We start from the raw sequence: 22,832 nt of genomic DNA, 5'->3' as shown, positions 1-22,832 counted from the left end.
AAATGGGTGTGAATAAAACATCAGTGTTCGCCAGGGGCCACAGCCACAGAGAGGGCAGGTGTCATGTTGGATCAAGGTGGGTGTCTGTCTCCCCTTTTGTGTGAGTATAAGACAGTATAAGACAGAAGAAACCACAGAACTTGGTGGACCATGGGCACAATGCCTCCAAGCCACAGGGGCTTCCTTTAATCAGAGAGACAATTGAAACAAGTGTTCTTTTTTTTTCTTTTTTTTTTTTTAAAATACAGCCATTGAAAAGACGACACATTAAGAAACATGTAAACACTGCAGCTGCTTAATTACAAGTTGCACTGCTTGGTTTAGTACCTATGCACTCCCAGGTATGGGGACCTTTAAAGGAGGGGGCGGTCCCTCCTCTCACTTCCAATGTCGCATAGAGAAGTAGAGAATGGGGGCAGAGTGAGAGAAAACAGAAGACCTGGCTTGTGCACAGCTCCTGAGAGAATAAAAGCAAATTCTATCTTCTAGTTCTCCCAGAAAAAAAAGTTTAAGATGTTAGGAAAGTTGGAAAATGAATTTGGGTTATCAGTTGGGAGGCAGAGGAACTTTCTAGTTAGAATACCAGCTGTTATGGGAGGCACACCAGAGCCTAATCTCATGATCTGGAAAAGACAAGGAGCACACAATCTGCCTCCCCCATATCCTTAAACTCCAAACTTGATAATCCAGGGGCAGCTGGACGGGTGATTCTCTTCCCATGAGATTGTCCGTCGCACCTGAACTCGGGGTCCAGCATGTGGGGGAGCCACCTTACCTTCTGTGGTTCTGCTGTCCCCAGTCAACCTCTAGTGTCATCCCAGTGTCTTCTCCCCCCAGTCTCAGTCCTGACCCATGAGCCCTGCCCAGTCAGAGGCCCACGACTACACTGATTTCTGAGGAAAAGAGGAGTCCCCATTTTCCACACTAAAAGATGACAAAGGAACAAAGCCCCCTGCTTTACAAACTATAGAGAACTCAGACCCACAGATATTGGACTTATTGGCCAATAGGGTCTGCCTGAAGGGAAGGAAGGCCAATAGGTAATTTCCAGATGAGGCAGAAAAGGATGTCAACACCTTTACTCCAATAGGCCCGAGCACAGTGCAACAGAGGGAAGGTCCCCTTTCCTTTCATGTAACAAGAATACCCACAAGAGTTTCTGTATGTTTTTAAACAAAAACATCAATGGTCCTAAAGTCTGGTCAGCCAACTGGTGAAGGTGAAGACATAATTTGGCAAGCAGAATTATTCTGAAGTTGTGTAGCAGAGTCTTCTGCTGAGGCTCTCCTCTCCCTCCTGAAACTCAGAGAATGAAGGGGCATGGGTGACAGTAAGAACAAAACTTACAAGCCCTACTTCCCACAAATTAAATGAAGGGAGAGCAAGGAGTGATGAGGATCTATTTTTAGGGAAGCAAAGAGATCAAGGCCTTCCTGGGATCTCTTAAAGGAAACACATGCCCTTATTTGGGCTTGCTGTGGCACACAGCAGTATCCTAGAGCCACTCAGCCCTCAGGGCTGGAGAGTGCAGTCATGGGGTGCAGGCAGACTGCAACCACACATAGTCACCATACTTCTGGCTTGGCCTCTTATATCCAACACTGCTGCCATCCATGCATGACACTAACCCCAGGTGTCTCTGTGCCCAGAATTTCTCACAGGTGAGGGGACAACAGCCAAAGGCCCTTCCACAAGCTTCTGTTCCAGGACGTTACTGACAAGAGTCTGTAGAAGATGGAGAAGGGAGGTGCTTGGGTCCCAGCACTGAGAGAAAGGCCAGAAAGGAGGTGGCTTGTGGAAATGTCAAAGCACCACATCCAAGACTCCCAAAGAGGTAGCTTCCTGATCTTGAGTCTCCCTGCTGCCATTTAGGATGGGGAAGGACCAGCTTCTTTGGCCACTACCTCAGACACAGCAGAGGGGAGAATAAGATAGGACTACCCCCTGGCCCCGCTGGCAGTTCAGAATCCCAGGGACATGCTCAGATCCTGTATCAGGAAGCTCAGAGACCCAGGATCCAAGGATGCCTGCTCTTTGCTCCCCTGCAAGATGTGAGGCAGCCCCCCATGGAAGGCCTCAACAAAAGGCTCTTTTCCCCAGAGAGACCAGCTACCAGAATGCTACCTCTCCCTGTTCTCACATCAGCCGCAGAATCTCAAGGAGACTGCCTCCCAACCCAAGCCCCTTAGGTTCTTCAGAAAAAAAGAATTTAAGTCAAAACATGATTTGTTTTCAGGTTGCAAGTAACGGGTCAGTTGAACATCACACCGTCCTCCCCTCCCCCAGCCGCTGGTGTTTGGTAGACAGGGGTGCTGGGTGGAAGCCCAGCAGCTTCTTGGCCCTGGGGGCCTACTGCCTGCTGTTGTTGTCAGACAGCTGGCTGGGGGTCCGCACCTCACCCAGGGAGGTTGTGCCTTCGAAGCGCTGTGAGGCAATGGCTGCCTGATGGGACATGCTCTTCCGTACAATGTCACCCTTCCGCCACAACACCACTTCCTGCAGAATTGGGAGAAGGAGGTGACATGATATCTTGAGAGGGAGGCATGAGGGCGGGGTTCCCAGAGGCTCTTTCTCCCAGGAATCTTAGCAAAACCTCCTCTGCTCCTCTCTCACCAAAGATAGCCACTGTCCACACCACCCAGGGCTCCTTCTGGTGTGGGCAGGAAGGGCAGAGTGGTCACTGGCCTTGGGCCTGCGAAAGCGAATTTGAGGTGTCAAGTAGGGACCCTCATTCTTGTCATGGGATTCCCTCTCAGTGAACCAACAAGTGGCACAGAGACTAATAAACTCTCTCCCCTATACCACTCCACTTAATCCGTCAGAAATGGAACCTGATCTTCACAGGGATGATGCCCTTCCTGTGCTGGCTTTAGGGCAGCCAGGGGTCTCAGGGAGGTACCTGGGCCTCACCTGCTGTTTGAAGTAGCGTCGTTCCTCCTCATCTATCAGCACCAGGTTGAGGTAATAGCGCACGGAAAACTTCTTGTTGATGTCCCGCATGGTGGGGGTGAGCTCATAGCCCGCCAGGAAGAGCCGGATCGGGATGGACTCTCCTGGAAGGGCCAGGCAGAAGTCAGAGGAAAGGGCAAAGTGACCCACCCTACCTTACACCAAGTCACTCTCTGCCCACAGCAAGGGAGGCGCCACCTGAGCGTGTCATGGCACACTCAAGGGAATACTTCTAGCCTTTGGGAAGTTGCACTCTGTGGCTCAGTGATCTTCTGAAGCAAAAACGTGACTCTGCAATTCGATTCCAGGTCCTGTTGCATCTTCTCTCACTGTTCCAACATAGAGACCAGTGAGTATGAACAGCACAGGATACTACTGCTAAGCATCTTCCGATTATATGTAATGTGTCTAGTTGTTGTGTTTTAACAGGCCAGTTGCCAAGCCCCAGCTAACTCAGCATGTCAGTCAGCAATTTCAATGCCACCTTCCTCCAACTTAAATGGTGTATGCCCCGCAAAACACATCCCACTCTAAGATGGATAAACAGGGTGGTATAGTGATCTGAAAAAGAGAAAATCCTCATTCTGGTCCCAGTTCTCCATTAACCAGTTGTATGACTTCTGTGTAAGTCCATTGCTTTCTCTGGACCCTAATTTTCTCATGTGGAAAATTGTGGAATCACACTACATGATCTTTTAGGTCCCTTCCAGCTCTAACACTGTGCCTTTCCTAATTTAAGAGAAATGAAATTAGGACAGTAATTCTACTGAGAAAGGCCAAACTTATAATGTAGCCTAAGCTAAATATAAATGCACTTTTAATTATCTACTGTTTTGTCTTATTTCTCAGGGGAAATGACAAGTGGGTTTACTTGTACAGCTGGTGAAAAAAATGGAACATGCAGAGAGTCAGGAGAGTTCAGTCCTATCCCCCCGCAAGGACCTAGAATGATGATGCCCAAGAATCGGCTGTCATTGTCCCCTCCTTCCACATGGAAGACATGTAGGAATAAACTGAATAAAACCTTGGCATCACCAAGCACTTCTAAATGAAAAAATATATTCTTCATCATCAATGGCTGCAGGGCCAGAAGAACATAAATGATTGCTACTACCAAATAATCACAGACTCCCCAAATAACAAAGCTTGCAACTCCATTCATTCCAGATGTAGTGTCAGCTCTGGGGTGGGTGGGGCGGAGGCGCACTGTTTCTGTCCCGTTCCTGGTGTGGTCTGTGGCACCTGGTAGTGCTGGATGGAGTATGTGCACTTGGTGAATGAATTCAGAGAATGAGTCATTTCACAAGAGTTAGAACTAAGGAACAAAAATGATTATTCTGCATTAATATCTTGCTCCCTAGTAGCAAAGAATGTCAGTAGGTAAAATGTGCAAACTATCTGCTAAACCAGTACTTTTCAAGCTTTTGTTGTTGTTGTTGTTGTTTTTAAGACGTGTAACTCTTAAGATGAAATCTCCAGTACAAGCTCAATGTGTAAACGAGGCCAAGGTGGAGCTCTTCTGGGTGAAGGTAGAGAAGGAGCTTGGAGTTCCATATACCCAGCCCTTCTTTTCCTCTTTATTGGGATCCACAATAAACAATTAGAGATGAGAAATTATAGGTGAATAGGCAATCTTACTTTAGCAGTATAACCCCCCAGGCCCCTCCATAATTCCATGCTGGGCCTGGGAGAACAGGGGAGGTGGCTGTGGGCTTGGGGGCCAGGATGCTCACCTCTCACGGGTGCCCCATCCATGATCTCATACTTGGCTATCGTGTCGTTTTCATGGTACACATTGGGGCCTGTGCCCGTCGTTTCCCGCTTGATGATATCTATCTCCATGTGCTTGATTTTGATTCTCACCAACAGGAAGTAGATCTTCCCTACAATGACATCTTTCAAGTGGTATCTGGGGAAGAGAAAGCACAGAAAACAAGTTGTGTGTACAGCAGCTGACCTGTGCACATTTCCAGGCCTTCTGGGTTTCAGGACAGGGGCGCCGCCATACAGGCTGGCTAAAGATAGGGAGTCATGGTGCACACTCACTCATATTTTCACCACAACTGCCACTGCAGAATGATTTCCCACTATGCTCTTTACTTGAATCACAGTAGTCCCTATCCCTTCCATTCTTCCGTATGTAAGCACAGGACATCTTTCCTGTATGTTATATGCTCATCTGATCTATCTCCCCAGTGCTTTAATTCTGTTTATGCCTTGTGTATTTGTGTATGTGTTGTCTCAGATGTCCTGATGTATGGGAGTCCAGCCCCACAAATACAGGAACCAGGTCTTGCTCTCTGTCTCTGAACTCCACAAGACGTCTTTTGGGAAGTGGGCCTTGGTGGCCTGCAGCAAGCAGCTTCGTCTGCTGTGGATGTGACAGGCCAGGGCATGCATACTGCTCCATGGGCACCTTCTCTCTGGGCCCTGTTGACATGGTGTGTGCTCTGTGAGCTGTTGTGAATTCGGCCACGCTGCACGATGCTTTCTGACCTTTCAAGCTTTTGAGTCAGTCTGTAGTACCAGTGGTCTGTGTGTGCACATGCAGGCAGAGGGGAAAATCTTCAAACCTGAAGCTCAGAATCATGGACGTAAGTATTGGCAGGGACTTCAGAATTCAACCTCCTTATATTACAGGTGAAGAAAAGAAAGTTCAAAGAAGATAGAACCCCTATCTTGAACCCCTGGTTCAAACCTGCACCAGATTTGAGTAGGGGACAGACACAGGGTGTAAGCCCAGGTGCCTAATTTCTAGGCTTGTCTTCTCCCCTCTATTTCATTCTGCCTTTCTGCTTACAGTCTAACTGGGAAGACTGCAGACACTCTCAGTAGATAACCTAAGAACACTTACAAAAGCAGCATGTAGGCCACTCCCAGCATTTTAGAAGGAATGCTGAGAGATCATAGATTCTAGGGGTTTTCAAATTTTGAAAAACTAAACATTTTTCTTCTAAATCTTTTCTAATGTTTATTTTTGAGAGAGAGAGAGAGAGATAGAACACGAGAGGGGGAGGGGAAAAGAAAGAGGGAGACACAGAATCCGAAGCAAGCTCCAGGCTCTGAGCTGTCAGCACAGAGCCCAACATGGGCTCAAACCCATGAATCTTGAGATCCTGAACTGAAGCTGGACTCTCAACCGAGCTACCCAGGTGCCCCTGGAAATTCCTTTATTCTCAATGAAATCCTACATGGAAGCACTAAAATGTGAAAAACATAAAAGTATCACTCCTTTGGAGGGTATAGAACCCTGGTTCCTGGCTCTTCTTTCACTTCATCCTTTCTGTATGTGTTTGAAACCTATTATCCTGATCCAGGACTCCAGTTTTCAGGTGAGAAACCTGAGGCATAAAAGTGTTACCTGCTAATCTTACCCCAAGGGCAATCCTTAATGGCAGAATGGGATTAGGCTCTCCATTAGACTGCTTTTGCACAGCACAGCCTGCTGAGAGGGCAGGACAGGTCTGAACACCCAGTTCTTGATGTTATGAAATAGACTCCCTGAAGTGCCTTTCACATACCATGATTGGTCCTGAACATATTGCTGACTGACAGCTATTTTGAGCTCCACAAGGTAGCACTGCCTGCCAACGACCCCTTTTACCAGGTGGCTGGAGCACTGGTGGGCATGCACTTTTGGTGGCTCCTTTCCAGAAGGCCCAAAGAGCCCTGAGACTGTGAGGAGAAAGTGGAAGAAGGCTGTTTCCTTACGTGTCCTTGCCTGGGGCAGATCAACACCCCCTCCCAGCTCGCCTCACCCCATTCCATAGGTGGGACCAGCCAAGCAGGGCCCATTCTGGGTCACAAGTGGTTCCAGGCCAGAGGGCAGGGGAAAAAAATATGCCTTTCCCTCACCCCTGTTCTAGGAACCATGTATGTTGCTAGTTTTTTAAAAAGCCCTGTTCCTCTCCCTTCATAGGAGAGCCAATTGGCTCAACAACACCTCCCTGCCTCCCCCCGACAACCCTGTTGCTCTTGAAAACAGTGGGTCTGATGTGAGGGTCTCCCTAGTGAGAACCCTAGTTAGAGACTCTAATTTCTTTTTTTAGCTCTCTGTGAATAGAATACACTTTTACTTTGCATGTTTGATTTTCAAATGTTTTCAGGAATGTATATACTGAAAAGAAAGATGTCTGTGGTACATTTTTGAAGTGTCAGTAAGTTTTGTGATTTACAAGCACTTAAATAGTTTCACGTTCAGACAGCAAACACAGTTTAAAATAGACATGGCTTCCCAACTTGCCAGCTAAAATTTAAAGACATTTATAAAGAGGTGTTCTTTGCTACAATTCATTTAAGCTCAGGAGGAAGCAACAAACTGTGGCCAGTGTTTGGTTTCTTCACATTGATCTGTAAAGACATATTGTAGATCAGACACAAATGATAACAGGAATGGTATTCTGAGATGCTTCGTGGTCATCAGTAGAAGGCAAGAGCTGTACCAAAACAACCTCAAAGTTTGTCTAGCTTCACTCTGAAAGACAATGCGGGGTATTTGACTTAAATGTACCTTTTTAACTGCAAACAGTTTAGTTTAAGTAGAATGAAGTTTGATTTCCTACTCTATCTACCTTTCACCAGCCTGGCCCATATATTCATGGTACCATGTCAGTGAACACATCACTTCAAGCCAGCCAAGGCCAGGACTCCACCAGCTTGCGTTCTCATTAAGTACTATCTTATTAACCTCCCTCAATAGTTCACAACCATGAGGCCCCAGACACTTACTTGGACTTATTATACTCAAACTCAATGTGCAGGCAGTCCTCAATCCCAACCTCCATCTTGATGGAAGAGTTCAGCTCTGGATATGTGCTGAGTGTATGAACTACAATGTCCATCTCTTTGACAACATCATTGAGACGGCGGCTGATGGTGGCTCGAAGGAAATACCTATAGGAGATAGACGTATTGTGAACACTTCTGGTTTCTAGATGCTGCCTTGATTTACTCACCAAACAGGGCCACTGGAGAAAAGCCCTTACGGTGGTTCACCTTTGGGGCTTTGTATTCCTTTGAGAATTTACCTCAGTGGACCCTTCTCCCGGAAAAACAAACAAACAAACAAACAAAACAAACAAAAATGAACATATGCACTTATAACATGAAATTTTGTAATTATAGCTCCAGGGAGTTCAAAGACCTTCCCTCAAATCCCTTTTCAAGCCCATCCTCTGAGCTGAGAACACTGCCCTAAATAAAAATGGTTTCTGTTTTATATGCCTATAGCAAGTTATCCTATGCCTTTCATGCTCCTTACCACTGCCTACCATGTATATTTGTGTACGGGTTTTACTTCTTCAACTAACTCCTGGCTCTTCAGGCACAGGGATTTGTCTTACACTCTTCTATTTGCATGCCTGTTTACTTAACAATATTCAATCAATAAGCATTTTTCAAGTCCCTCGAGTTAAATGGGAGAAATAGGGAATGGAGAAAGTAAGTCAGCTCTTCATTCAGGAAATGTTTATTGTTTGGCACAGGATGAATAAGATACAGTCTCATGGGAAGCTCACGGTCCACTGGGGAGGGTGGGTCAACAAACAGAAAAATTAGAACACAGAGCAAGTGCTAAATCAGATAGAGGAATCAAGTGCTAGAGAGAGAGAAAAGGGCACTCAGGCAGAGCAGACCTTACAAGTAAAGCAGCAGAGGTGGGAGAGGTCCTGAACAAAGATAGTCTCTGGCTGAACTGTGGATCCCTGGGGAGGTGTTGCTGCAGTAGGAGACAAGTAGGGAAGAACAGAGACATGGCCCCTGAAGGGCTTAGTAAGCCAAGCCTGACCTCTCCAGTCAGCCACCCTAGTGCAGCTGATCCCCAGCATCCGTGTCCCCTGGACTTACTTTGTGCTAATACCCAGTGAATGAACACCCTTTTAATATCTTCTTCTAAAATAAACTTAGGTAATCTGCATCACCTGTCAACTGTTCCTGGAGAAAACTGCTAACCAGATAGACTGCACATTTAGGCTACTCTCCTCTGTGTGGCCCTGACTGATGCTTGGCAACCCTTTTATTCATCTCAGTAACTTCTGCCACATTCCCCAAGACTTATTTGTCCCTAACCCTTTTCTAATTGTTCAGGCTTTCAAGCCTCCTCTCCCCTTCTCTGTGGGATTCACAGCTTTTACTCTACTGAGAAGAGGAAGGCCTTCCAAGTCAAGATTTCTAATTCTCTCCCTTCTCTGCTTTGTGCTGTGTCTAACTTAGGGCTTAAATGTGCATCTGTATCTTTGCCCATCCTTTCCTCCTTCCAACGGCACCTCAGTCTCTCAAGACCTTTCTCCTCCTCCATCAGGCAGAATGACTTTCACTCTGGGTGCACATTATAATCACCCTGGGGGGGGGGGGGAGCAGCTTCCAAAATCCTGATGCCCAGGCAGAGCTGACATGTAACTGCTCCACAGAGGGACATAGGCATCAACATTTTTTAAAACCACCCAGGTGATTCTAATACAGGAGCCTTGGTGGAGAACCACTGTCTGGTATTTTGACTCTTCAAGTTTTCCAATTTTCTCAACATATTGAATCTCTCTCTAATAAAGTCCTCCTTCTTTGAGTTTATACAAAGTCCCAAACTCATCAATTCCCCAACATTCCAGGTCTTACACTCTTGCCCATTCTTCTGGAACAGCTGTCACTGAGGGGTCCTGTTCTAACTACTGCAGCTTCTTTCCAGTCACTACTACTCACCCCTGGCTTCTGTCTCCACCACCAGAAACTGTCCTCCTGAAGGTAACACATGGTCCCCTAGTTTCTAAATCCAGCGGTCTTTTCTTTTAGCTTGTTTCTACACTGGAGTGTATAATACTTCCTCCTCTTCCTTGAAATGCTCTTCCTATAGTTCCACAAGAGGGCTTTACCCTGCTTCTCTCCCCACCCCACCCTCTTATCCCCCCACCAAATGCCCCAATAGATCCTGCCTGGGCTCTTCTCCCTCAGCTCTCCTTCTTGAAAAATGTACCAGCTTTTACCCCTGAGCAGAGGACTCCCAACAGTGCATTTCTCTGTCCTGAGTGCCAGGCTTGCATTTCCAACTGTCTAGTGAACTTTCACACATTCTGCCAGTGCTCCAGGCTTTAAAATTGGATGAATCATTTAAAATATAAGTCATCTCTTCTTCCTGATAGCCATATGTTTGCATCTCCACTCACTGGTCAATTCTATTGATATCTATTAAATTCCTCATTTTCTGCCTGGTCCCATTGTGTCTACTAAGGTAAGATGCTTAGGAAGAACCTCATACTAGCCTTCTAACAATTTTGTCTCTGCACCATTCATCAAATAGTGTGGGTTGACTTTAAACTAATTGTCCAAAAGAACCACTCCCTCAACCAAATATAAAGAAAGAGGAGTCCAGAATGATCTTTTCATGTTTTCCCTCTGCCTGATAAGATAAAAGCCCTTAATCTGGAACTGAAATTTATAAACTTCCCTTAACTAATGTTCTCTTCTTGACCTCCTCTCTTTCTCAACACGAATCCTGAAGTCTTCATCTAATTGGACAGCAACACTTTTTTCTCTTTTATTCATTTTGTGTGTGCATGTGTGTGGTAAAATACAGAAGGGATTTAGAGTATGCCACTCCAAAATATGCCACTCTGGTACGGGATTATATACAGCAATAAGAAGCAGACACAAGAAAAACTCTCTGCCCTCCCCACTCTCTAGCAGGAAGAGCAGAACATTCTTAATCATCAGAGACAACTGTTATCAGCCCAGAAACTGCACTAGAGAAATCTACATAACAAATCTTACTAAACAAACTCTTACTTTCCATTTGTTTCCCCCATATATTTACCTTCCCAGAATTTGTTGCCCCTAAAAGCTCAAAGTCCCTTTCCTTTGTTTCGTCATTTCTCTGTGAAATTATTATTCTGTTAAGATGCTCATGTAAGCTCCAAGTTCTAACCACCCCGTTGCATGACCAATCACTGTGTGTATGCACAATGCACATGTGAATCAACTGGTCTGCTTCTCTCTTGCTAGCCTGTCTTCTGTCAGTCTGATTTGCAGAACCTCAGCCAGTCGACCTAAGATCGAAAAAGGGAAAAAACTCTTTTCCTCCCCTACAATATATACAACAAAATTTAACATTTTAATCATACTTCAGTGGCATTAAGCACATTCACATTGTTGTGAAATCATACAGTATTTGTCTTTTTATGCTGGCTGATTTCACTTAGCATAAGGTTTTCAAGGTTCATCCATGTTGCAGCATATGACAGGATTTTCTTCCTTTTTTAGAGCTGAATAATATTCCACTGTATGTGTATCCATTTATCTGCTAATGGAACTTACGTTGGTCCACCTGGCTATTGTGAACAATCTGCTATGAGTGTGGGTGTACACTGATGTTTGAGCCCTTGCTTTCACTTCTTTTGGGTGTGTACCCATGAATGGAATTCCTGGATCATATGGTAATCCTATTTTTCATATTCTGAAGTATCACCACTCTTTCCAACATCTTTATTTCTGACTTAAAAACATTTAAGAGCAATCCACTGAAAATACTAAATTAAATAACAGTAAGTCCCACAGGCAAGTTTAGGTGACAACTAGACAGGCTACTGTTGTAGCCTTTTCTGAATGCAATTAGGAAACACTGTCTTTAGTTTGGGTAACGTCAGTGTTTAGACCTCTCTGCAAAGATTGAAAAAGAAGAGCCTACAATCACTCTTCTGACGGAAGAGGGGAGACCAGGGAGACAGAAGGAGAGGAAAGGTCTTGCTGTAGTCCACACCATCCGAAAACCAGGCCTTGAGGTGATAAAGATGAGCTGATCTTAAGGTGGCATCAAACCTGGAGCCAGGTGTCCAGAGTGATGGAGGAAGTTGGCTTTATCCCAGTAACTTCACATAATCTCAAGTTACATCCAAGAGTCTAGAGCTGCTCTGGATTTTTTAATTTTTTTTAAATTTTTTTTAATGTTTATTTTTGAGAGAGAGAGAGAGAGAGACAGAGGGTGAGCAGGAGAGGGGTAGAGAGAAAGGGAAACACAGAATCTGAAACAGGCTCCAAGCTCTGAGCTGTCAGCACAGAGCCCCAATGTGGGGCTCAAACCCACGGACCATGAGATGGTGACCTGAGCTGAAGTTAGACGCTTAACCAACTGAGCCACCCAGGCGCCCCCTGGATTTTTTTTTTTTTTAACCCAAGAGGCCCCTGGAATCAGTCCCTATCCTCAGAAACCAGAAGAATAAAAACAGTCCCATGTACTTAAATTGTGTTTATTAATTTTTTTGAAAATCTGTGTTATGTTTTATTCTCCTGTCACCCCAAAAGGTGGAGGACAGACCTAGAACTAGAATCCAAATCTATTACCTACTTTTCAAGCAAGAGCTCAGGATCCCACTGCTGCTGTGTGGCAGAGCTGGACCAAGGATTCGCAGGTCCTGATGTGCAGCCCATGGTGTGCTGGGATACAGCTCATCCCAGTGTATGAAAGCTGACTATTCAGTTTTCAGGAATTTTATAAACTGGTTGTTAAATATAGCAATTTTTAAACATTATCTAAACTTGGGGTGCCTGGGTGGCTCAGTCGATTGGGCGTCTGACTCGGCTCAGGTCATGATCTTGTGGTCTGTGAGTTTGAGCCCCATATTGGGCTCTGTGCTGACAGCTCAGAGCCTGGAGCCTGCTTCGGATTCTGTGTCTCCCTCTCTCTTTGCCCTTCCCTCCCTCCCTCCCTCCCTCCCTCTCTCTCCCTCTCCCTCTCTCTCTTTCTCTCTCTCTCAAATAAACATAAATTAAAAAAACCTAAATTACCTAAACTTAAATGGATTCTATTAAAAACAAAGGTAATACATACTCAAAACTCATTGCTTCTTAATAATCTTGCTACAGTTTACCGATTTTGTCTGCTTTTAGGAGAATTAAAATCTAGTGTCTGACAGTAATGCTATGTAAAGGTGATTACCGTACATCTCTCCCCAACTCTGTAATCAGGCACCTCAGGTTGGGAGCTTGAAATTGGCCACGGTAGGAATATTTACATGACAGAAACTGACAAATGCTATAAACTAGGGCTTCTCCTCCCAGAGAGTCCATTGTTAAACATTTACCAGCATGCCACTGCTCTCAGTTCTCTTCCTTCTCAATACCTATATAAAAAGACTCAAATGTAGACAGCTTCAGGGGTGAGGTGGGAAAACAGCAGGGACAAGGTGGGGAAACAGCAGACACAACTTAACAACTTACCGGAGCTTCACATTCTGGCCTGTGTATGACTCATAGGGCTTCTCCACGTGGGTGAATTCAAAGTCGAAGGCCTGTGATTGGCTAATTTCTCCGGGCCGGGCCAAATCCTTCACCAGGGACACAAACTCATGGTGGTTCCCACGGTCATAGTAGAGCTCTGGAGAGAGAGCGTCAGCCTCTACAACCGGACCCCAAGCTACACAGGGCTTAACAAGGGGGATCCCAGGCTGCAGGACCCCCGCTTCTGAGAGACCTCTCTCCAAAACAAACTTCCCCCAGCCTTGTTTTTGACTCCTTTTCTTTTCCTAATCCCGCTCTTGCACTGCATTCTCCATATACTGGTCTCCTTCCCTCCCCACTTTCCAAACACTCGGTTTTATATAGAGAAATTCTGTGGCACAGTAAAAACCCAATATAACTCTGCTCTAGCACATATATCAGGGGAACCGGTAACAAAAACACCACACTGTTTTAAAAACATTTCTAAAACTGTTTCTAACTTTTGAAAGCATATTCATAGTTATTTAATCCTATCTTCCTTATAATAATCTTCTGAAGTATCTAGGACAGGCCTTGTCACCCATTTAACAGAGAAGGAAACTGAGACATAGCATGGTTAAATGATTGGCTTAGAATCTCAGAGTTGGCTGCAAAGCTGAGATTAGAGATCTCCTGCTAGAATGAATCTGTTTTTATGACCTGGTACAATGGGAGTAATAACATAACCCACTTCGTAAGGTTCTATAAGAATTAGAGGAAGTAATGCAGGTAAAGGACTCAGAATAGTACCCAATAGATAGTAAATACTCAAAACATATTAGCTGCTGGCTGCTACTATCCCTCAAGGGAATCCATGTGGCCAATTTGACGCAGAAGTTTTAATGTTATTTCCTCCATCTAAATCAGGGGTTCCTCTACTTCAGGGAGTGCCAAAATCACTTGGAGAGTTTGTTAAAACCAGATTGCTCAGCCTCACTTCTAGTGTCTGGGGTGAGGCCCAAGAATATGCATTTCTAACAAGCCCTCAGGGGATGCTAGTACTGCTGGTCCAGGGACCACACTTTGAGAAGCAGCACTGCTCTAAATTCTTCCTCCTCTAGAAATAGTTCTGGCATTTGAGTCTTAATTATAAGTTCATGTTATCAATTTATCCTATATTATTTTGTACCTATTTGTACTTTGCTATTTGAGGATACTCTATATGCATGGTCTTTAGAGATAAGGCCTATATTCCCCGGTTCGTGGCACCTCCTCAGTACCTGGCTGTGCAGAGGGGACACTTAATACTGACTATGAGTATATATGGCCACATTACAGTCAAGGTACCACATCTCAAGCATTTCTGGGCTCTGGTCCTATGTGAGGCTGCAAACTGTGATAGGGTAAACCAACTGGGAACATGGAGCAGGTGGAGTACACTCACTCCTTCTGCTACTGGCTGCTTGGGGATAAAGAAACAGGTCCATGGAGAGGAGTGTCTGGGACAACCGCCTACCAAACCAGCTCCCATATCTCCAGAGCACAGCAGGTAATCTCTCTCAGGGATAACCAGAGCATCAGGGCAGTGGGGCAGAGATGCATTTGCTCAGGTCAGCCTCAGACAGCACAAGATGTAAGCCCTGATCAGGACTGAAACTTTGGGCCCAAGAAATGCAGTGTCCAGCCCTGCCCCAGGGGAGAACCATGCCCAGAAAGAGAAAATGGTTTCAAGCAGTGCTTTCAGTCTGAGTGCAAAATCAACCCCTTGCTGCCTGAGGAGCTGGTTCTGACAAACCTATTCCATGAGAAGCCTTCCCCCCCCCCCACCCCCCCCAGACAAGGAAGCATTCTAAAGCAAAGTGGGCTCTGTCGTTAAGATTTATGCAACTCAGGAAGGTGGCAGCAGCATGGTTAATCCCAAACTAGTGCCACTTCTGCATTAATTTACATTGTATTCTGTGATTACAGCTTGCTGCTGATTTCCTATGTAGTTACACTTTGATCCACTTTATATTACAAACAATCCATTCTCTCTTCCAAACACTAAATGGAATCAGTAGCAAGTAGCATTCTGGGTGGTGAGTAATACTCCACAAAGTCACTAAATGGGAGATGACACTTACAAACAATAAGGGAAAGGACAGGGAAAGGTGAGCAATCCATTGCTAGTTTTAAAATCCAAGAACTGTGCCCACCCCCCCCTCCCCCCGCCAATAAATGCAAGGAAGTGCAGTGAGTAGGTGGGAAGAGCCTCGGTGACAAGGGCACCTTCACTTACTCTCCTGGATCTGCTGCTATACAAGTCCTTGTTGATGGTCCTGGAGCCTATGTGGGAACTGACCCCTTAACTGGGGGACCTGGTGTCTTAGCTCCCAAGCACTGGACTCTGCCCATAGTTTCAGGGTTAGGGCAAGGCAGAGCCCTAGTATCCATGATCTTTAAATGAGAAATCCCAGAGTCAAGAAAAGGATGGAAAGAGAAGGATGGAAAAATATACAACTGTGATCACAGAGCCCAAAGGCAACATGAGAAACAGAACAGAGAAGGACCTGAGAGCGTTCAGAGAACATGCAGACTGCCAGCATCTGGGGATCCTAGCAACATTCTGCCTGACCCAGCAAGGGCACCTGGCTGTGGCCACCTTTGGTAAGAGAGGTCCTTCCCTGCATAGTGTCACATTCTCCTTAGTGCTTTTCTCCCTGGACACATGTTAATACTAGCTCCTACATTAATTGTCATGGAACAGTGGCCAGTGTGTAGTCTGAGTGGGGCTGGACTGGGCTTTTTAATTTATAATTTATAAGCCATTTGCAAACATTGTGGTGCAAAGGGGCAGAAATAGCAGCCATACTTCACTATTTGCCAGAAAGTCTGGTTTTCTCTCACATAAATTAGAACAGAAATCCCAATGCTGTTTTAGCAAGAGGTTTAAGCTGTCAAGAGACTATAAATGGCCTGTATCTATTTCAAAGATGCAGTGACAATTCATCTCTAGTTCTCTCCAAACTCCAAAGCCCTCAGCAACAAGCCATCTCAAGCTAGAAGTAGGAACTGGCCATGTTTTTTTGTTGTGGTAACTTCCCTGTCTTGATTGTCTTTCTCAGTCCAATAGGAGGAAGTAACTTTTGTAGTTGGGATGTTTTCATGATGAAACTTGCCACCAACGGATAAGGAGTGAATTTGCCACTTTGGAAGGAAATTGAGCCAGCTTTGCATCACAGGGTCACCATTAGAGATGACCTGAGACCTGCTACAGGGCTGGAACCACGTCTGGTCCAAGCTTCACGCAGGTCTTAGAAGAAAGTTAAGTCAGCAAGGGCAAAAAGACTTCCAAAGAGCCTTGTCTTCATCCTGATTTTCCCAGCCATTGTTTGCTGACTGGCAATCCAGTCAAGATTCACGCTGGCCACATCCACCCAGATCTCCCAGACACTGGAGCGGTAACAGCCCTGGGCTCCCCATCCCCAGCAAGATACAGCTCTCCAGGGCTCTCTAAGCCCTGCAACAACTCACTACTAGGCTAGAATCAATCCATTTAATCTCAATTGCCTTTTAGTTAGCTTTTCATGGGTTAATGAATTAAAATACAGAAAGCCTCTGGAGTTTTTAGAAGTATACACTTGACTAGTACTGATGGGTTCAGATCCATCTAGAGGCATTAATTTTAAAAACTTTTTTAAAAATCCAAATATTGTTTATTTGGCTTTGGAAGACAGGAGTAATCATGTCTGTTCTCCCTTGTAATTTTGACCTTCTAATTACCTTTGGTTTATTTAACCCCATTAGTCTCCAAGGTGGTCCAGCTCTGCCTTATGTCCTGCGTTAGAGTCCCCCCAAATGAGTGCAGTGGAAAAATGGTCTCTCTTAACAATTAAAAAACTTCCCTCTATGCTCCTTATATACCACACTGCATTCTTCTAAAAATGTAGGGCACCTGTTGGGAGGAGCACTGGGTGTTGTATGGAAACCAATTTGACAATAAATTTCACATTAAAATAAATAAATAAATAAATAAATAAATAAATAAATAAATAAATATTTCATAATATTAAAAAAAAAAATGTAGGCCATTAGCTGTCACAGTGACACGGGAGATGCCCTCACCACACATTTGTTGGTTTTGTTACAACAGACCAAGCCATTGGAAAAAGTATACTAGGTGCAGAAAGAAACCCAGTATGTCTCAAAAACTTACTGAAAGTAACAGAAAACATATACAACACAGGTGAATAAATAAGACCTTCTTATACTCTCAGGGGGCACCATTCAAAGTCCAACATCCAAGCAGTTGGTGTAGGACTGAGTGGATCACAACTCATATTTTCTTATACTCAGGGAGAAACCTGCCTCAACTTGGAATAAGAAAATTTGATCAAAGAAACATGCAAAAGCAAGCAAACTGACACCCGCTTTAATGTTTCTGTACCTAGTTCCCTCAGTGAAGATGCTGTGCATGGGTGACTGTCAGTGGGTAAGTCATCTTAGTTCTCAGTGGCCTGGAGTAAGGGCCACACCTAGCTCACCAATGCCTCAGCCACCAGCACCAGCAGGAAACCCTGTCTCCTAACAGTAAGCAGTAAAGCAAATCTGCACTCTCCCTTTCGTTCATTCAAGTAACTCTGGTTTATCTAGGAGGAGTTGGAAGAAAAAATCTGGAACACAGCCTTTGATTCCTAGATCTGACCATGTACCATTAGCAATTATTTATTGAGCACCTACTTTGTGCTAGCCACTGAGACTAGAGATTAGCTACCACACTGGTTTTCAGTGAGGAAGGCCTGTAGAAGAACAGTGGAAGAAAGGCTTAAGTCATCTGGATATCATGTTTGCTGGGGGCTTTCAGAATGAGTATGAGCCTGGAAAGAAGGTCATACCTTGGAGAAAGATTTTCACAAAGGGAAGATGCCAAGATTCTAAAAGAAACATATTTTAAGGAAGTTACAAGGGTGAGGATGAAAGGTAAGGGAGAGATGAGGCTGGACAGAAAGGCAGGGCCACTCAGGAAGGAGCTGGGTACACTTTTGCCCTTCAACCAATAGAAAGTTGATGAGCAGAATTTTAAGGAGGGGACTGACAATGTCAGAACTGCCTTTTATAAAGTTCATTCTTACTGAACTGAAAGACAAGAATGAACTGAAAGATGAGGGAGGGAAAGGCAGGAAGGCCAGTTAGGAGGGGGCTGTCAAAAGAGTTACAAAAGGCAGTAGCATTGGCATGGAGAGGAACCACAGAACAGGGACATATCAGAGAGTTGTTGGGGAGCCAGCTGGGCATGTAGGAGGAGTTAGTCTAAGATGGCTTCCAGATTTTTGAGGCTGAATGGACACAGGTGACATAGGCCACAGTGGAGCAAACAGGACAAGAAGCAGGGCTGAGGCTGGAGCACAGAGAGAAAGGGGTTTTGTTTTGGATGTGTTTCAGAGGGACCTATGGGGTATCCAGGTGGAGGTGCCTAGCAGGCAGTTGGAAACACAGGCATGGAACTCAGTAGAGTTCAGGTCAGGACAAAGAAAGAGGTTGGGAATCATCAGAATATAAGAGTGCGGGTGAGACTGCGAGAGCAAGTTATAGAGAAGGGACAAGAAACAAAAGTTACCCTCTTCCTTTTGGAGGTAGGACCTCCAAAATCAAGACTGAGATAGCAGCTTTTCTAAGTAGGGTCTGGGCAACTATGAGGAATGGGGTCCAAAGAGGTCCAATGCAACAGAAGGCCAAATAGCTGTCTCAGCAAAGACTCTGTGTAGAGTCCCTCTCATAGGTTTTTACTTGCACTAACACACCTTTCAGAAAACAGTGGAAGGCAATGGTGGGGAGACAAACAAGCAGACCAAAGGGGAGGCAAACCTGGTCCAAACATTTCTTATGGATGGTCTGCACAGAAATCAGGGTGACTGCAAGGTAACATGTGTTAAAGGTCTAGTGCCTGGAAACTTCTTGATCAGTCAAGAGAAAATGACAATGATCATCTTAACTCCCTTTTACTGCGTACCTATGATGTGTGCCAAGACCTGCACATCACGTATATTATCTCTGGTCTTCACAAGACCCTAGCAAAGACTGTGCTATTATAAACTGAGCCCTATCTAATTTAAGTCACCTTGTCTGCTTGACCCTTAATCATGTACCAGTCTGTCCTTCAAATGAATACACAGGTGGGACAAATATATATTCATCAGGAGGAAAAAGAAATTAATCATAAAGATAAAAAGATTATGTAAAGCACTTGATTTTCAAGCTGTGGAACTGTTCCCTGTAAGAAAGGAAGGAGAGAAGGAAAAAAGAAAGAAACAAACCCAAGAGACTATGGTTTACAAGAATGCTTTTGAATTAAAATGGAAAATCAACAAGGAAGGTGAACAGAGCACAATGATATCAACTTTCTTACTCCAGTACAGTAAAATCTATACTGTATGTCACTCATAGAGCCAGACCAGAACTCCACCAAAACTCCACCCAGTTCATTCATAGTCAAAGATGCAATGAAGGAGAAAACCACGGGACCACAACCTCAGCAAAGTTACTCACTAGCCTCGCTCTGGTGCTCTGAGGTCAGTAGACTGTCAACAAAAATAGATCATACTCTTCATAAAGAAGAATCCCTTGACAGCTCAACATTATTCTCACAAGCTGTTATTGCTGCCTTACAGGTGAAAAAGCTGAGGCCCAGAGAGGGACACAAAGTCACAGGGTTAACACTGCCCACAGTGCTCAGAGGCTTGGGAAGAGTTATCAAGGAAAGATAAAAGGTTGGTAGAAAACCTGGCAGGGCTGCTGTCCTGGGATTCAAGGAGTTAGACAAGACACCAGGCAGGGCAGGCCCAGCAAGCAGCTTCTGCAACTTGCTTTCACTTGAACTAGAGGGAGGCCTTGTCCCCGTTCCCCAAGAACAGCTCATGTCACACTGCTGGGTGGGGGACATTCTGATCACCTTTCACGTATTGATGAGGTATCATCACCTGTAGTGATGGTATAAGACACAGAGTGTGCCTGTTTACACTTGTATTACAGAGCCAAAGAATCCATGCAGTAGCTTTAAAACTACTTGAAAATACAGATGCTCAGTAGGCAAGGACTTCTCAACTATCTCATACAATATGCTTAGCATAAAATGCTTTGGATTCACCCCATATACCCAGTGGTCCTTTACTAGATGTGTTTTTACTCTCCACGGGATATAAGGCAATATCTCAAGACATCTTTGTGGGTGCCTTTTAGGGGTGTTTCTGGTATCTGGTGGGTTGAGGCCAGGGTAAATATCCTGCTAAATGTCATGTGACAACAAAGAATTATCAGGCCCAAAATGTCAACAGTACTACTGTTGAGAAACACTATCCAAGCTAGAGGCAGGAAAACAGAGGGTATAAAATTCACTCTCAAGCCCCCTTCAGCTACATAAAAGGCCACTCATATTCTGGATTTAAAATAACAAAAAAGTTTCCTATGTAAAGAGCCAGTATTTGACCTGATTTCATTTTCTTAAATACCAGAGGCAAATACCTCAGCCAGAGCACTATCCACATAGACTCTTTTTCCCAGGATTCCTCCTACTTGTGCCAGTGTTTCCTGCCTCTGTAAAACAGAGAGAACAGATTCTTTGTTGAACTCTCAGGATGTGAGAGAAAGTATTTGACGAGCTTTCTCAGGAAGTCCTTAAGAACAGGGTTATACATGCAGAGTGTGTTATAGGGTATGAATCCTTTGACAAAAGCTTTTTTCAGCCCACAGGAGTATTTACTGTGAATCTACTCCTGACCTAATGACACAGACCATGCATTTCAGAAGTACCTAAGAGTTTTTAAAAACACAAGACTTCATATAGTCTTAGGATTAGAGACAACCCCACCTTCACTGGCAGCTTCCAAATCTTCTATATTGTTACCGCCTTTTAAAGTCTAGTTTTAATTATTAATAATCATGTTTGAAGATTGTTAGAGCATCGAGAAATTATGATTTTTTTTTTTGAAGGAGAGAGAGAAACAGAGAACGAGTGGGGAAGGGGCAGAGAGAGAGGGAGACAGAATTGAAGTGGGCTCCAGGCTCTGAGCTGTTAGCAACCAGAGTCTGATGCTGGGCTTAAACTCGTGAACCGTGAGATCATGACCTGAGCCAATGTTGGTCACTTAGCCACCCAGGCGCCCCAATCATTTAATTTTGGACTTAGAAGGATCATTTCTTTGTAAGGAGAAAATTCGTCAACTGAAAACTAGCATTCTAAAAAATCTTAGAAACACTAGCTAAGTAGACAGAAAGACTGAAGACTGCAGAGCTGTTTTCTCAAAACACCCTTCCTTAGCTTTGAGATAACTTTTTTTCTATCTCTAACAGAGGGGATCAGAGCTAAGGTGAGACAGGAGAAGGGTGGGGAGCCCTCTCCATCACCACACCTAAAAGGAAAAGTGGGTGGATGGGAGTGAACTTAGTGAGGCACAGAGGACCAACTTAACTTGGATCTGACAGCTGTGGATGTCCAGACAATGGTAAAAGCAGTACTGGATCAAGGTCTCCCCCTAACAAACCCACCTGCAGGCTATGGCAGGAGAGCGTCTCACTCGGAAATCCTGGAGGCAGGAAGCAAAGCTGAGCGGCAGTTTGAAGGGACAACTAGAGTATCTCAGGGCAAGGTACCCACAACAATGAGGCTCTCGGCGGGGAGGCTCCCTGTCTTCCTCAGCCACCCCCACCGCCCTCGCGGTGCGCTGTCACTTTTGGCAGGGAAGCCGGCAACGCAGGGGCTGTCGCCGGCGGACGGGCCTCAGACTGCAGTGGACAAGAGACTCCCACAGGCCTCATCGGAGCTTGGCCCCGAACCACCCCGCTCCCCCCGCCTCCAAGTTGGCGCTCTGGGCCGGCGTACGCGGCCGGGAGGAAGGCCCGGGTGCCCACTCACCGATCTGCCCGATGAACTCGATCTTGATGCCCTGGTGCTCCAGCCGCTTGTTGGGGTTCTTGAGTGCGAGGCTCACCTTCCCGGAGACCGTCTCTCCATCGTAGAAGAGGAAATATTTCTCCTTCTTCCCATCCTCCGTCTTGTGCTCGGCCCGCTTCCTACTCTCCGCATCATTCAGCAAGATTTCCACCTCCACGCTCTGCCCGAAGCCGAAGAAGCTCATCTCACCGCCGGGCTGGGCCGGGCCGGCCTCGGTAAGACCGCTCCTCTTTGCGGATCAGGGGCCCTAAGCAAAGGCCGGAGGGCTGGACGCGGGACCCAGCTCCGCTGCCAGACGGCGGGCGACTGCACTACTCCCGACTCCACGGGGAGGGGGGAGGGCCGGCTGCAGCGCCCCGGGTACCAGTGCACCGCTGCTCGCCAGTGTCCAGTGAGCCCGAGCGGCAGTGAGGGGCGAGGGCGGTCAATGCAATTGGAGGGGGGCAGTGCAGATCCCTGGCGTGCGTGGCCACAGACGCCCACCGGGTGGGGTGCGGCGCTGAGCAGCACAGAGAGCCAGCCCTGGCCTCTGGAGGTGCAACGCACGGAGGTGCTTCGGCAGCTTGGGGCGGAGGTGCAGAGGGGGGCGCAGTCTCCAGCCCGGACGCGCTGAAGACACCGCGCGCATGCGCTCGCCTCCGCCCCTGTAGCTTTCACCACCCGGCTGCCGGAAGGTGTGCTCACAGCGCATGTGCAGTGGTAGAAAGGGCGGCCGGCCTTTCCCTTAGTTGACATGGCAGTTACGGCGTTTTGCCAGAATTTGGGGCCAGACGTCCGG

General features: G+C 45.7%; 1 protein-coding gene across 1 annotated transcript; it reads right to left on the bottom strand.

The window, feature by feature from the left end:
* Window positions 1-140: 140 nt before the first annotated feature.
* VPS26B (VPS26, retromer complex component B) lies at window positions 141-22,715 on the bottom strand. The gene is made up of 6 exons (XM_043579863.1): window positions 22,016-22,715; window positions 13,150-13,306; window positions 7,678-7,842; window positions 4,683-4,858; window positions 2,911-3,053; window positions 141-2,496 (listed from the first exon to the last, which is right to left on the bottom strand). The coding sequence occupies exons 1-6, from the start codon at window positions 22,236-22,238 to the stop codon at window positions 2,350-2,352; spliced, it is 1,011 nt and encodes a 336-aa protein (XP_043435798.1). The 5' UTR covers window positions 22,239-22,715; the 3' UTR covers window positions 141-2,349.
* Window positions 22,716-22,832: the final 117 nt, after the last annotated feature.

This window comes from Prionailurus bengalensis, chromosome D1 (genome assembly GCF_016509475.1).
Source record: "Prionailurus bengalensis isolate Pbe53 chromosome D1, Fcat_Pben_1.1_paternal_pri, whole genome shotgun sequence".
NCBI classification, from domain to species: domain Eukaryota; kingdom Metazoa; phylum Chordata; class Mammalia; order Carnivora; family Felidae; genus Prionailurus; species Prionailurus bengalensis.
The sequence above is the reverse complement of the archived record's forward strand: the minus strand, read 5'-3'. Positions and strand labels throughout refer to the sequence as shown.

Coding starts and splice junctions, on each gene's coding strand:
- VPS26B (XM_043579863.1), bottom strand. CDS start 22,238: ATGAGCTTCTTCGGCTTCGGGCAGAGCGTGGAGGTGGAAATCTTGCTG. Junction 3,054..4,682: donor GGATGGGGCACCCGTGAGAG/GTGAGCATCCTG, acceptor TGGCCCTTCCAG/GAGAGTCCATCCCGATCCGG. Junction 2,497..2,910: donor GACGCTACTTCAAACAGCAG/GTGAGGCCCAGG, acceptor CCAATTCTGCAG/GAAGTGGTGTTGTGGCGGAA.